The sequence below is a fragment of the Mucor velutinosus genome, assembly GCF_035048745.1.
Source record: "Mucor velutinosus strain NIH1002 chromosome Unknown tig00001547, whole genome shotgun sequence".
In the NCBI taxonomy this organism is placed as follows: Eukaryota; Fungi; Mucoromycota; class Mucoromycetes; order Mucorales; family Mucoraceae; genus Mucor; species Mucor velutinosus.
In genome coordinates, this window is record NW_027041901.1 from 205,289 (window position 1) to 218,762 (window position 13,474).

Sequence of the window (13,474 nt, forward strand, 5' to 3'; positions counted from 1 at the left end):
AAATCAATTATAAAGCCTCCTTAATTTCATATATCATGGCTACTTTTTTCCCTCTCTTTTTGTTGTATATCATATATAATGGGCTTCTTTAATACAACGCCTAGAAACTTGATTTTTGTGCCTGCCATTGATCCAACTACTGCTGCCGATCGTCACTGCTATCGCACTCACAAGGCTGCAAATACCACATTGACGCATGTCATGCATTTGTTTGAAGAGAAAAACAAGTATCCTCCTGTGCCTGTAAGCGGTCCCCTACCTATCAAAGCAAATGGTGCCATTGTAGTCAATCGACCTGGTCAGCAAACTGCTGCATCCATCCGATCCTTGCCGCTGTATCTTCAAGGTTATGAGAGCGATAATGAACAAGAAGAATTGGTATGCATCTCGGAGAAAAAGGCAGCGCAGCCAAAGGAAAAAGCCCAAGAAAACATCGCAGAAGCTAAAGAGAAAGAAGAACAAGAAGAGGAGGAAGACGAATACCACACAACAACCGAATCTTCCATTTCTGACAACACAAGCAGCGATTCGAATGCATACAATGTTGTGCATCTCGTCCACGAAGAGAATCATCGGTTGCGCCAACAAATATTGCTTGAAAGGGAGCAAAATGAAAAGCACAGACTAGCCAAAGACCATTACGAGCAAGAATTAATATTAGCAAAGCAATACATCAAGAGCTTGCAGCGTGCCACAGACAGGTTTCAAAGGATACTCTCATCTGGATTTGGGACAACACAATCTCACACTGCCAAGCAGCTGCGAAGACAATCCACAGGCGCTTATTTCACTGATGTGTCATCTACTTTACCTACCAACGCGATGGCCATTTCTTACGAGCACAAGCTGCAAATCCTCTTGAACGAAATAGAAGCCATGGAGCAGGATGAAATGGAGTCTACCAAACGCATGACAATACAAAGGAATGAATGTGATAAACTGATGCGCAAAATCAAGTTCAAAAATGATATTATTCGACAGTTGGCTTATGATTTACAATTTGCAAAGAGCTCACGTTGAGCTGTCAAATACACTTCATGTGAATATATTATTTTTCCCACAATCACCGATGTTTTAAACAATTTACCGAGCAAATGTATGCTATAAATCTGTACCTAACCCTCCCCTTCATTTTCCCCACCCTCTTATTTCCATTGACAAATAAATGGGTACAAAACTATTATCGTGTGAGTTGCAAAAGAATAATAAATCTGTGGTTTTCCTCATCGTTTTCTTCTTTCTTCTCATTGCTTCTTGTTCGTTTCATTACCAACAGTTACTCGTAGTATGTCTACCGCTGCTCAAAAACCTCTTATTAGACCATCTGCATCATTGATTATAGCTGCTCCAACACCCGGAGACGGAGTAAAGGGCGGCAGCAACTATCGTGTTTTGATGGTCAAAAGGTACAGCATTAAAACGCATGATGCATAATACATGAATAGGGCATTGACGCAGTGTGTGTGTGTGTGTGTGTGTGTAGAAATGCTCGAAGCAGCTTCATTAATGCTCATGTATATCCTGGCGGCATTGTGGATACAGCAGACCATTATTTAAATTGGAGCAATGATGCATCTACCACAGAATCAGAGTAATGTCAATATGCTGCTTCATCCAGGAACGCGATACTAAATATCAACCAAAACAGGGGAAAAATCCTGACAAATAAAATTTGCGCTATTCGAGAGACATTTGAAGAATCAGGCTTATTATTATCCCACCCACCAGCCAACACCATCAAGGCATTAGACGCCAATGTATGGAGACACAAGGTTCACAATGATGCCACTCAATTTAAAGTCATGTGCGATACCTACTCTATTCGCCCTGCTGTCGACAAGCTGATCCCCTTCTCCAATTGGATAACACCCGCTCAAGAAAAGAAGAGATACGACACCATGTTCTTCTTGACTGTATTGGAAGAATTCAAGACAAAGCAGGAGCAAGATTTGCATTTGAACGTGGTTTCCGCTGATGGCAAAGAAACTGTCTTGTTTGACTGGCTCAAACCTGAAGAAGCACTCTTAAAGAAGCAGAACAAAGAGGTCGTTATGATCCCTCCTCAATGGTATTCTCTTTCACTCATGAATCAAATCAAGGACTACAGAGACCTCGTCTCACAAGCAGGCGTTGAGGCATTCAGAACCAAATCAAATCAGGTCATTAAGATTTTGCCGCAGGCAAATCCCAGTGCCCCTGATTCCAAGGAGGCTAATGATGGCTATCTCTTCTATTTGGCTTATCCCGGTGATGAACAGTATCAAAGCACTGAATACCTGTCGAAAAAGGGCAACAGACATAGACTTTACATCAAGGGTCGCATGGAAGATTTCCGTCTTGAGAGAAACGTGAATGTCTCAGACATTATAAAGAGTAACTCATCTAATTTATAAATAAGGCTTTTTATTGAAATCTATGTATACAGAATAAATAAATAAATGCTAAAATAAAATGTAATATGTAAATGTGTTGCTTATGTATATTGGGATATGTTTCTTATGTGCATTTCTTTCATTAGTTGACTCGAGCAAGGGAGATAAACTTCTGAAGCGAGGAATGGGATGCATCTTCCAGCGATTGGTGATACAAATTTACAGTCATTTCTAAGTATGTAATCAATTCGACTGAATTCTCCAGATTTTGTTGAATAACAATAGTGTTCTGTGCGGCGTTTGAGTCTTTGAACGATTTTCTGTCTCTAATCTTTACAAGGTAATGGTTGAAATGCGCTAAAATGCCATTCACATGTGATTGAGTTGTCTGAAATAAAGGTGGAAGATCTTCCATGACGATAGATGTCAAGATGTCTTTAACGTGGTTTTGAATATATTGATCTACACGAGTTACAATCTGATTTGCATTTTTCTCGATACATGTGTTCATCAGTGTGTTTTCTGTCGTAATGGTGCAATATTCAGATGTTGTTTTTTCAATGTATTGGCTGATAGACAATCTATCAATGACACTGGATCGAGTATTCCAAATGGTAGGTAGTGAATCCTCAATGAAAGCTAAGAATTTCGTGATGAGCGGAGTTGTCATGCATGCAGGTACCACAAATACTTACATCCAACAGCACCTTGCAATTGACCTTTCAGCAAGTCCACGTCTACCTCGAAATCATCATTAGGACCACCACCCAACGGCTGAACAGTGACCTGGATAAGATCTTGAAAATGCTGAGATATACGTTTTGATAAAACAGTCAATGTTCCATCCAGGTGGTCGAACAGGAGATGTGATGAAAAAAATTGCGAAAACTGATGAATGTCAACATAATGTAGCTGCTGTCGATCATTTGGATACGGTAATGCGATGGTAGCTGAAGGTAAGACTAGAAACACTAGCAACAACCAACAGCATTTAAAACGTAGCATATATGTCTATATTAGTGACTAAAATGTTGTCAAAAAAGGGAGAAGAAAGGTGTTCAAAAGCAAAAGAAGAGAAGGAAGAGGAAGAAGAAATTATATTTTTTTCTACAAATTCCATTTTATAAACTACACAAGAAGAATAGTAAAATTAGATTGAATATCCGAAGTCATAGTGATTGCAATCATTCAACGCTTCCTGGTGAGAATTTAGTCTTATAATCTGGAGAATCGCAATGTGCGTGTGCGTGTGTGCTACATTATATGTTGACCTTTGACCTATTTTTGTCATGTTAATAGACGTGTGCCTCGAAAAAATGATACTCTGTACAATGTGATACAATAATTATGATAAAAAGGTGCAATATCAATTCTTCCGGTATTTCTATCCTACCAGCAAAGCGGATGTATTGTATATTAATTGAATACATATATATATATATATAGTTCAATTTTTGGATTGATCTAGGTTTGTGAGGTGATCATGTACAAACAAATCATAATCATATATTGCGTAAACACCAAACATCCAAGTTCCGGAATTAGTTCCTTCATTGGAGCTCCTCCCCACCATCAATCTCCCAATGTAACAGCAAGCCGGTATCTTGTGTATTAAAGAAGACTACATTAGCTAGAACGGAAATGGGATTCCTATCGCAGTTGTATGTAAATACATGTATGGACTAATATGCGTAATAAAATGAATCGTTTCATATGCATATCATCATACTTACACAACGTTTGGAAGCTCAACGTGTAAAAGAAGAGGCAGAAGAAGCATTGACGTCTATTATTTTTAATTTTCATGTAGCATGTCTTGCTATTCCTTTTTCTCTATTTGAACATCATCATCAATATTGAAACCGTCTGCCTTCAAAGGCGTATAAATAACCATCTAATGCGCCTCTTCTGGCTTTATCAGTGACACTCGAGAACGGCAAATTTATAAAGTCTGAGAAGCAACACATGTTACTTGACAACGACCCCATTCCACATGTGAGCATTTCATACGATTAAATATTGATAAGCAAATAGGTATGGCAATACTGGAGTCGAAGACTAGCCATGATTATGACCCTTTACTGCTTGCCTATTTCTAACATGCAAATATCATTTTATGAGTTGCTGTCATCTTCAGAGCAATACTCTCATTTACGTGAGGTCCTACTTTGTGTCTTTATGGACGGAAATGATGGTAACTGATACAGGCAACAGTTGAGCCGGTAATTGGACTCATTTTAAGGTCGAAGCATCTGGAATTGCATCTGTAGTACAAACCCTTATTGCAGCTTTCGTTGAGCTAAAATAAATGAGCTGGTAATGTGTCCTAAAAAATATCAAACTAGTCCCTAGTTGATAAGGATTTAATGTTTGCTTAATTGAACAGCAAGTATCGACAATGGTAGTAGGATCAGAAGCATGAGAGTTTCTCAGGTCAATCCAAAAAATTCGTGGAAGCACCACCTAATGAACGGTGCCTTTTTTCCGTGCCTGAAATTGGGTCGTGCTTTAGTAGTAATGTGCTTAGTTTTTACTAGCCACTTATCAAATGAAGGTAAACTTATCATTGAACTGAGCCTCTATCTCGACCCTTCATGTTACCAAGTGATTATGATATGCCTCATTTTAGGCATGGTATTTAGCCAGTAATGGTCCTTTAAAAAGGCGCATTGTTGATCTGCTCATGTGCACATGCATAAATGTGATGCTTTATTCAGCAAATTTTGTGACGCTAACATACATGACAGTACATGTTATGGCTCAAATTGTAAACTTGCTCAAAGTTCGCAGTGTCCCAGAGATACCTGAAAACGTTTAAAGACTTGAGCTCCAAGTCAAAGATGTTACAGTCCAAAGGTTGCGAGACAAATTTTTCCTTACTGACGGTAACGCCACGGTTGAATGCTATAAACATGACCAGGTTTCTGGCTTGAATGAGTCTTCAAAACTGCCATTATTTCTGATACATGATGAGTATTTGTACTCGTCGACCATATCATCGATGTTGAGCGTATGTTATGTAACAGGGTCAATGCAGGCAATTACCAACTGCTCCAAAGAAGTAGTAGACATAGTCACTGGCTAAATGCCTTGTAAGGATTCTTTTCCAAAGCATAGCCTGCAGGTGCCCAAAAAGGGCGTCTTTGAAGATGGTCTACTGTTGCTAATCATTATCTTCGTTATATATACTGTAAAGCATTCAAAAAAAAGTAGACAGACCGATCATATCCTTTCAATTTTTTTAAAGAATCGTACGCCGTACAAGGCGAATAAAACCACCGGCCAAGCCGACAATGGGGAGGGGGTATGGGGAAAGAACATAACGCATTTAATCCAACACTTGGTAACATTGACCTATATGAGGGCTTAATCGCAGCGAAGCAAAGATGCAACCTATGGCAACTAAGCATCCAATGCAGCATTTGATAGGATTGGTCTATACGAGGGCTTGATTGTAGCGAAGCGAATACGCAAAACCATAGTACCTAAGCAGCAAATTCGGGGTTTCATTTCCATTGTTAATAATCTTACCAGCAACGTAGCGCATCAAAATTTGCATGAATCAGCTTTTCCAAAAAAAAAATAGGACTCCTGTTTGAATTAGAAGTTGTACAGACTGCAGAACCGCCCTTTCAGAAGACTTCAGCTACCAAAGATGTGATTTATGCCGTGTAAATAAACTCTATAAAGCAATACCTAGCCAAATTTGACAGCTTTTAAGCCTTCATATCTTGACATGTAGACCTTTATGAGCCACCGAAATAACGCCAAACAATTGCACTTGAGTAGTAGTAACTTTCTGACACCTTTGCTCAACTTTTTGAGGACCCAAAAAACATGGCCAAAAATTAACCAAAAAGCATGAGGCACCCCTCATGGTTTTCACTGAAAATCAAACGATCGCATTTTTCAGCTTGAAAATGAAGACTTTTACTACGGTATGTATTGAGTCAAAATGTTTCTCTAAACCCAAGCAACTTCTGAAACTACTTTTATGAGTTGTTCATATGCAAAATTTCAACATTTTGGCCAAAAACCTTATTTCATATTTTCTGGAATTGCTCAATAAGTTCATTCAAAATACCTATTGTAAATAGTACCATTGGAAGCGCCTTGAAAAGTTTTCCAAGAATGTATTAGGAAACATCGGATGATCATCACAGTTTATATAGTCGAATAACACAAAATAGATCGATCAAGTCGAAAAAAGACAAAATCTGTCCAATCTTGAGCAGAAACAAATAAGCTGTGTTTGAATAAATTTTGGCGGCAGTGGCGGCGGCGGCGGCTGCGCTGCTGCTGGCTGGCCCAAATGCCTTTCTGATGATGACAATGATGATTGCGATGCAGATTAAATGGGGATGTGCTGCGTGTAGCATCATATGATGAAAGGGTTAACCATTTACGAGGTCATGTAAGGACAGCTCTACTGCGTGAACCTTTAAAAGTAAAGTTTCGGTCGACTCGAAATGATCTACAATTTCGCGATACGAAAGAAAACAGAAACTCGTTGAGAGCCTGATAAAATAGTCGATACATTTCAAACTCTTGACTGGTGCAAACTCTTCCACTAGTTCAATCTTGTTGCAATATCCAATCATAAAGGAATTTCTGGCTCCTTTGGTAATGGTAATGCATCCATTGGCGTTTTCAGGCTCAACAAATTTGACATCAAAATCAAGATTGGGGATGTGCTTGATAGCATCAAAGAGCTCTCTGAAATGTCGACTAAGGTCCATCTCGTTGATGATCAAAGTGTCCAATTTGAAGAGCTGGAACAAAAGGAAGAGAAGAAGAGCGAGGCCTTTTGTTTCCTCCATAGGGATGAGCTCCAGCCTCTTCATAGTTTCAGCCTTTGTGCTATCTTACTCCAAGGCATCGTCGATTGATGCGACGCTGGCAATCAATATCAACGAATTCTATGAGGGTTTAGTTAGGTATGTGCTCAATTCCTTCATATCACGAAAGTTGGACTTGACCAGGGTCGCCTTTTCCAAAAAGTGGAAGTTTTCTCGTTCCAAACCAACATCATATATCTGTCCTTTCAGGGCATACATACAATGTCTAACTGTTTCATTGGAGAATAAAAATCGAGAGTTTTGAAAGATTTTTCACCCAAGCATACTTGCATGGTGCTTCTTGAGCTAGCTAAAGAATTATGCTGTGTATTCAGGATCTGTAGACCCCCCCCCCCAACCTCTGGTATTCTTGATATTGCGATTCAGGACCATTTCAAGATGGATATGACTGTTGTCATGTTTGTGTTGAACGGAATATTTAGATCAACATCAGTGACATGCAGGCCCAAAGTAGGCTTTTGAAGTAGTCGACGGTGCACCTTCTCTATTGACGAATTCTTCTCCCAGAAACTCATTCCATTACTGAACATCACATTCTCAGCAGGAGCATCCCATGCTTTGCACACAAGTTTACATTGCAGCAGTTGCCTTGCGGCATCCATGTGCTGAAAGACTTTCAGCAATGGTTCTGTTAGTAGCGTAGGACTTTGATGCGTAGCGATAATACTTGATTAAAGTTACAAAATGTGAACGAATAGTGACAGAAAAAGCCACCATTATGTATCCATCAAAAACTGAAATCCATCAAAAACTTGATTTAAAGCCAAGCATGACCTATCAAATACCATCAGAGATGTCTCAATCCCCCAATAGGCATATGACGCAGTTGTTTGATCCTCATAACTGATCAATCCACGTGAGGAGAGGCATCTGGTTTGTGCATCCACAACTCTTTTTCCTTTTTCTCTTTCTTCCCTATCTTTTTTTTTCTTTCTCAATTTTACCCCTTCTGTATATTTCGCATGTCTACTTATAACTATATTATCAAGGTAAGTGAGTGAGTATATACTACTTTTCGACACTAATGTTGCCAAATGATAGTACATTATCGTCGGAGATTCTGGTAGGTCGATTGTTTATGCTTGAAATTGCTAAATCAAATGATGCTAACCATCACCTTTCAATACAAAAGGCGTAGGAAAGGTATAGTATGTAGACACCTTGGATAATGCGACTGTATACTCAAAATCTGTTGAATTTAGTCTTGTTTACTGCTCCAATTTACAGATAAACGATTCTATGCAGGACGTGAGCTCACTATTGGGTAAATGAAAGGAACGCATGATTGTATATTTACGCATACACATACTGAGCTATGTCTCCACAGCGTCGAATTTGGTACTCGTTTCATTACAATGCAAGATGGAAAGCAGATCAAGCTACAGATATGGGATACCGTAAATAGTCAATCATCAAAAGATTATGGCATGACGACTGATGAGAGTGCATAGGCTGGACAAGAAAGCTTTCGAAGCATTACACAAAGCTATTACAGAGGAGCAGCAGGAGCATTATTAGGTATGCAATTAAGATATCAGTGATGTTTGGCAGAGGATATATACTGATTTAGAAATATTTGCAAGTCTACGATATATCCAGAAGAGAGACATTTGAGCACGTATCCACGTGGTTGGCAGATGTTAGAAAACATGCCAACCCTCACACAACTGTTGTGTTGGTCGGCAATAAATGTGATTTGGAAGGTCGTCAGAGACAAGTTACTCGAGAGGAAGGAGAGAAGTTTGCTCGTGATAATGATATCCCGCTATTCATTGAGACATCAGCTAAATCAGCTGAAAACGTAGAAGAAGTATTTGCTCAGACAGCTGAAGATGTTTACGAAAAGATCAAGTCTGGTGTCTTTTCACCTAATGAGGTACATATTGCTTGGTTTTATTTATATCGACTATGATTGACACTATTTTAAATTGATAGACATCTGGTATAAGATTGGGTCATACGCAAAGTGCACTTGCTGATGAGACTCAGGGAGGATGTTGTTAAAGCTTCTTTAATCTTGCCAGCGTCTCCAAAGCGATAATCCGTATACCTTCATTTGCACTTCTTCCTTTTGTCATTTCAACAATATCTTGAATTGGAACTACAGTTCCTGTGATCTACAATTAATTATAAATTTAATATATCTTTATACTCACCATTCAAGTCTAAGGGGTGGATAATTACCTTTGCATCGTGTATTTGATTGCTAGTTGTGTCTATCTCCACATGTAAAACTGAATTCTTTGGTTTCATATAGTGGATAGAGACTGATGAGTCTGACTCAAATTTGATTGTCTCGACACCAAACAATCGATTGCATAAATCTGTTGCATCTAGGAAATGATAATAGCTCTCTTCCACCTCTCTATCTCTATTGCGTTTGTTGATAACAGCCTGCTCTGCTTCTGCGTTCTTCTTTTCCAGATCGGCTTCCAATTGCTTTATATCTGCTTCCAAGTCTTCGACACGCCATCTCATGTCAGGAATTCTGATCTTCTTTTCGTACGAGTCTCTATTGATCTTTGCAATCTCGTCCGTTTGTTGATTCAGTAATGCTTTTGCCTCTTCGACTGTATATGAACTTTGATTTGACACCTTTTCCTCAATGCGTGCCATTTCTTCCTCCATGTGGTCAATCAGGTCCAAATCATCGATTGCTTTGTCTGCAATCTTCAATGCCGTAGCTCTAGCTATTCTAAAATATTAGCCAGTGCTTACTTTTATCTCACTGAAATGCTTTACATTGCTCGACTGACTGGGCTTGCAAGCTAATTAGATGTTCTAATTCCTCCACCAACAGTATATATCGCTCCATTTCTTTCTTTAATGCTGATTCCTCTGCTGACGCTTGCTCCTGCTCTCCTTCGCTAATCTCCAATGGTGGCTCCTGCAACATGTATTGAAGAAAATTTTTCTTTGCAACAGCTTCCATGTAGTTTTCGGATAAGTTCGCAAAGTGTTCCTATAAGCGTCAAATGAGATCTATGAAACAACAATTCAAGTCTTTATGCTACCTTGATGTCCTTTAGCTCATTTCCGAGCGCTTTGGGATGGAAAGGCAGGTTATTTCGAGCGTGGCCGGATAATCCAACTTTGTTCTTGTATTCCTCTTGGGATTCATCAAGGTTAAGCTTCTCGTCCTTGAAGCGCTCGATTTCTCTAAATAAACTATATGAGAAACACAACTTTGGCAAAGTGTATTGTATGATTTTTACTTTCGCATTTCAGTCAAGTAGTCGGGTTTTGATGGCCTTTGCATAGTGATGTTGGAATGGAAAAAGAGGTAAAGTGCATCCTGCTGGCAAAAAGTCAGGACTGCAGAATTTATATTCGACTGCTAAAGGCATTTGCAGGCAAAGTAAATGGATCAATAGTATTTTGAAACATCTTTGGGTGTAAGCAATAGGGTCAGTTACATTGCAATATTATCTGACTAGCATCTTTGCCTCGAAAAGCTCTAAACTCTTCAAACTGTCTCCAACAAGGAAAGGCTGGCATTCGATATACCTATGTTGCCCCTGTTCCAACTTGAAAGCCTTGCTTGGATGCCAATAATGACTCAATTGGAAATTCATAAACCACGGGCTTTCAGATGAAGTCTTCGCTATTGTGCCTTGACTCAAACAGCAGAAAAGAAAAATTATCTAACATCACTTTCGCAATCTACAATCATCCTTTGAGTAGGAATCAGTGCCTGAAAATGACTGAGATCCCAGTGTTATAGTATACAAGTGGAGAGCGAGAGCTAATTTTGATACGATGTATGGCCAGACATGTGCCATAATTTCTGACATAGAGCTTAACTATCGTATTATAACTGGAGCATATAGTCTAAATGGATCAAAGGCCTTAATGAGCATAAACAAAGTGATCAAATGTACATTGTACGGCTGCTGTGATAATAAGAGTAATACAAATCAGTCGAGAGATCAATCTATTCATGAATTTCGTTCTGGCTTTACGCGACGCTCCATTAACTATTCAATATATAGCTTTTCTGTGCGTCTTGCGTACAGACAACGAGTCGAGATGAGTCACGCGAAATAGCTGCCCTGTCTTCCATCGTGAAATGGTTTATCGTTAGGCGCGTGAGCTCACGATCCAACCTAGTGTCAAGTCGCTGCTTTGTTCAGATATGTTTGGCATCAGGTATATTTTGGTGCAACTCTACCAAGTAGATTTATTTCGAGAATACAATCCCATTGTGGATCCATTGTCAGTGGTGGCTACTTTGTTGGGATGCTCTTGTTATTCTATGGGTTGCGAGATTTTACAAGATGTAGCTCTGCGATTTTAATCTGATTTCATCGTACAACCCTAGTGTATTCCACCTGAGATTCTATTTAAGAGCAATTTTGCCAATTTACTTGGTTGTACACATTCATTGATGTGCTACTTGCATCCACAGCACTCAACGGAATCCAATTTCCTATTAAAGAAGTGGTTACAGCCGACGGTAAATCTATTGTTGATGAATCCAAGCAGTAAAATGTATTTTTACAGAGTTTTTTTTTCCATGATTCAAATTAAGTCTCAAACCTAAATGTTTCTATTTAGTTGTGCTGTCTACAACATCTATAAAGAAATGCTTGTTTCTCTTGCTCTTTTGATTACTAGTTCGAAAATGATAGAGATGATGGTAGCACAAATTAAATTTCTCATTGTGCCCAGAATTGAGAAGAGATCCACAGTTACATTTGCCACAACTGTGCCGATTCATCGAGCAAAATCGTCTATCCGTCTTGTTGAAATGATAATCAAGGCAAACCCCGCTTGGAACATTCAGTTCGTTTTGAGCCTATAAGTCTACTCTTTCCCTTTTTTTTCCTCACTCCCTCTTTCTCGCTCTCTCACTTCTTTGCTGCCTCCACTGGAAAGACCAAGATGATACATGTCAATAAGACTGCAATCAGGGTCATTGCAATTTCCATTGTCCTATTCACAAGTGTGTATCTGTTTACACAATCATTCTACTATCAAAATCATTTCAGAAACAACAGCCATCAGGACATCATTACGAAGCCATCGACATCATCCAGCACAAACGACGCACCACAGCGCATAAGCTTCCCAGACGATTATTTCCATTACGGCTCCTTTTATCAGCATGAAAATCCAGAGAAATTGACATACCCACACAACAGATTCAAGGCTGCTTTCATCACATTTGTAAAGAACGATAAGGCTTCGCTATCAAAGCTTCGTTTCACTGTTCGCAATCTCGAGGATCAATTTAATAAGCACCATCACTACCCTTATATCATCTTTACTGATCAGGATTTGGATGACGAGTTTAGAGAGTTGGCAAGCTCTTTGGCCGGTGAAGCTACTATGAGATTTGAGAAAGTTGGAAGCGACTTGTACGGCTACGAACCCACTACTGATCTCAAGAAGGCAGAAGAGGCTCGCATTGCTCTGAATAACACCATGTTTGGTGATAGTGAAGACTATCGGTTTCAATCGAGATTTATGGCAGGCACTATTTACAGGTACTCCTCTTTCCTTTTCCCCCTTTTTATATATATATATATATATATACAATATCACTCCTTTTTCGCTACTTTTGCTAACTTTCCGGGTAATAGACATCCTCTCATGCAAGAACTAGACTATACTTGGAGATTTGAAGCTGGAACAGAGTATATTTGCCCCATGGAAGAGGATCCATTCCAGTTTATGTTTGAAAACAAAAAGACGACATCGTTTTCAATGGCATTATACGAATACAGAGAAACGATCCCGACATTATTTCAAACTGTGTTGGATTACGCCTCCAAGCACTCTTACTGGATTCAACCATCAGGCGATCCAAAAACCTTGTGGCATTTTGTTTTGGATGAAAACAACATGTTCAATGGGTGCCATTTGTGGAATAATTTTCAGGTACGAAAAGGAGGAGTGTGTGTATGTGGGTAGCAGGCTTACTGACGGTTGGGATGCAATAGATTGCGGATGTGAGCTTTTATAGAGGAGAGAAATATCAATCCTTCTTCAACTATCTGGATACATCAAACGGCATTTTCTACGAAAGATGGGGAGATCCAGTGATTCAATCGTTAGGCGCAACATTGTTCCTCACCAAAGACGACATTCATTTCTGGGACAATGTCGGTTACCGTGTTGCGAATTACTTTACCCACTGTCCCAGCGAAAAGTCATTGTACTCGAGATGTACATGCCGACCAGAAGAAAACTTTGATTTCAATGGATACAGTTGTTTGAAATTTTATTAATAAACATAGA

General features: G+C 39.2%; 6 protein-coding genes across 6 annotated transcripts; 4 read left to right on the forward strand and 2 right to left on the reverse strand.

The window, feature by feature from the left end:
• Window positions 1-78: 78 nt before the first annotated feature.
• Window positions 79-1,020, forward strand: LCB4_1 (sphinganine kinase lcb4; the record flags this gene model as incomplete). Its single annotated transcript, XM_064825764.1, has 1 exon — window positions 79-1,020. The coding sequence occupies one exon, from the start codon at window positions 79-81 to the stop codon at window positions 1,018-1,020; it is 942 nt and encodes a 313-aa protein (XP_064687278.1).
• A 267-nt stretch (window positions 1,021-1,287) lies between these two features.
• Window positions 1,288-2,393, forward strand: ATC70_006491 (uncharacterized protein; the record flags this gene model as incomplete). The annotated part of the gene is made up of 3 exons (XM_064825765.1): window positions 1,288-1,406; window positions 1,484-1,591; window positions 1,649-2,393. 3 exons carry the CDS (start codon window positions 1,288-1,290, stop codon window positions 2,391-2,393), a joined length of 972 nt encoding a protein of 323 aa, XP_064687279.1.
• A 121-nt stretch (window positions 2,394-2,514) lies between these two features.
• Window positions 2,515-3,377, reverse strand: ATC70_006492 (uncharacterized protein; the record flags this gene model as incomplete). The annotated part of the gene is made up of 2 exons (XM_064825766.1): window positions 2,515-3,011; window positions 3,068-3,377. 2 exons carry the CDS (start codon window positions 3,375-3,377, stop codon window positions 2,515-2,517), a joined length of 807 nt encoding a protein of 268 aa, XP_064687280.1.
• A 5,209-nt stretch (window positions 3,378-8,586) lies between these two features.
• Window positions 8,587-9,235, forward strand: RPS20_2 (40S ribosomal protein S20; the record flags this gene model as incomplete). The annotated part of the gene is made up of 4 exons (XM_064825767.1): window positions 8,587-8,628; window positions 8,683-8,749; window positions 8,815-9,107; window positions 9,167-9,235. The coding sequence occupies 4 exons, from the start codon at window positions 8,587-8,589 to the stop codon at window positions 9,233-9,235; spliced, it is 471 nt and encodes a 156-aa protein (XP_064687281.1).
• Window positions 9,236-9,358: 123 nt separating this feature from the next.
• Window positions 9,359-10,490, reverse strand: ERG12 (Mevalonate kinase; the record flags this gene model as incomplete). Its single annotated transcript, XM_064825768.1, has 4 exons — window positions 9,359-9,921; window positions 9,974-10,193; window positions 10,246-10,390; window positions 10,447-10,490. The coding sequence occupies 4 exons, from the start codon at window positions 10,488-10,490 to the stop codon at window positions 9,359-9,361; spliced, it is 972 nt and encodes a 323-aa protein (XP_064687282.1).
• A 1,625-nt stretch (window positions 10,491-12,115) lies between these two features.
• On the forward strand, window positions 12,116-13,464 carry BUD7_1 (bud site selection protein; the record flags this gene model as incomplete). The annotated part of the gene is made up of 3 exons (XM_064825769.1): window positions 12,116-12,720; window positions 12,817-13,114; window positions 13,177-13,464. 3 exons carry the CDS (start codon window positions 12,116-12,118, stop codon window positions 13,462-13,464), a joined length of 1,191 nt encoding a protein of 396 aa, XP_064687283.1.
• Window positions 13,465-13,474: the final 10 nt, after the last annotated feature.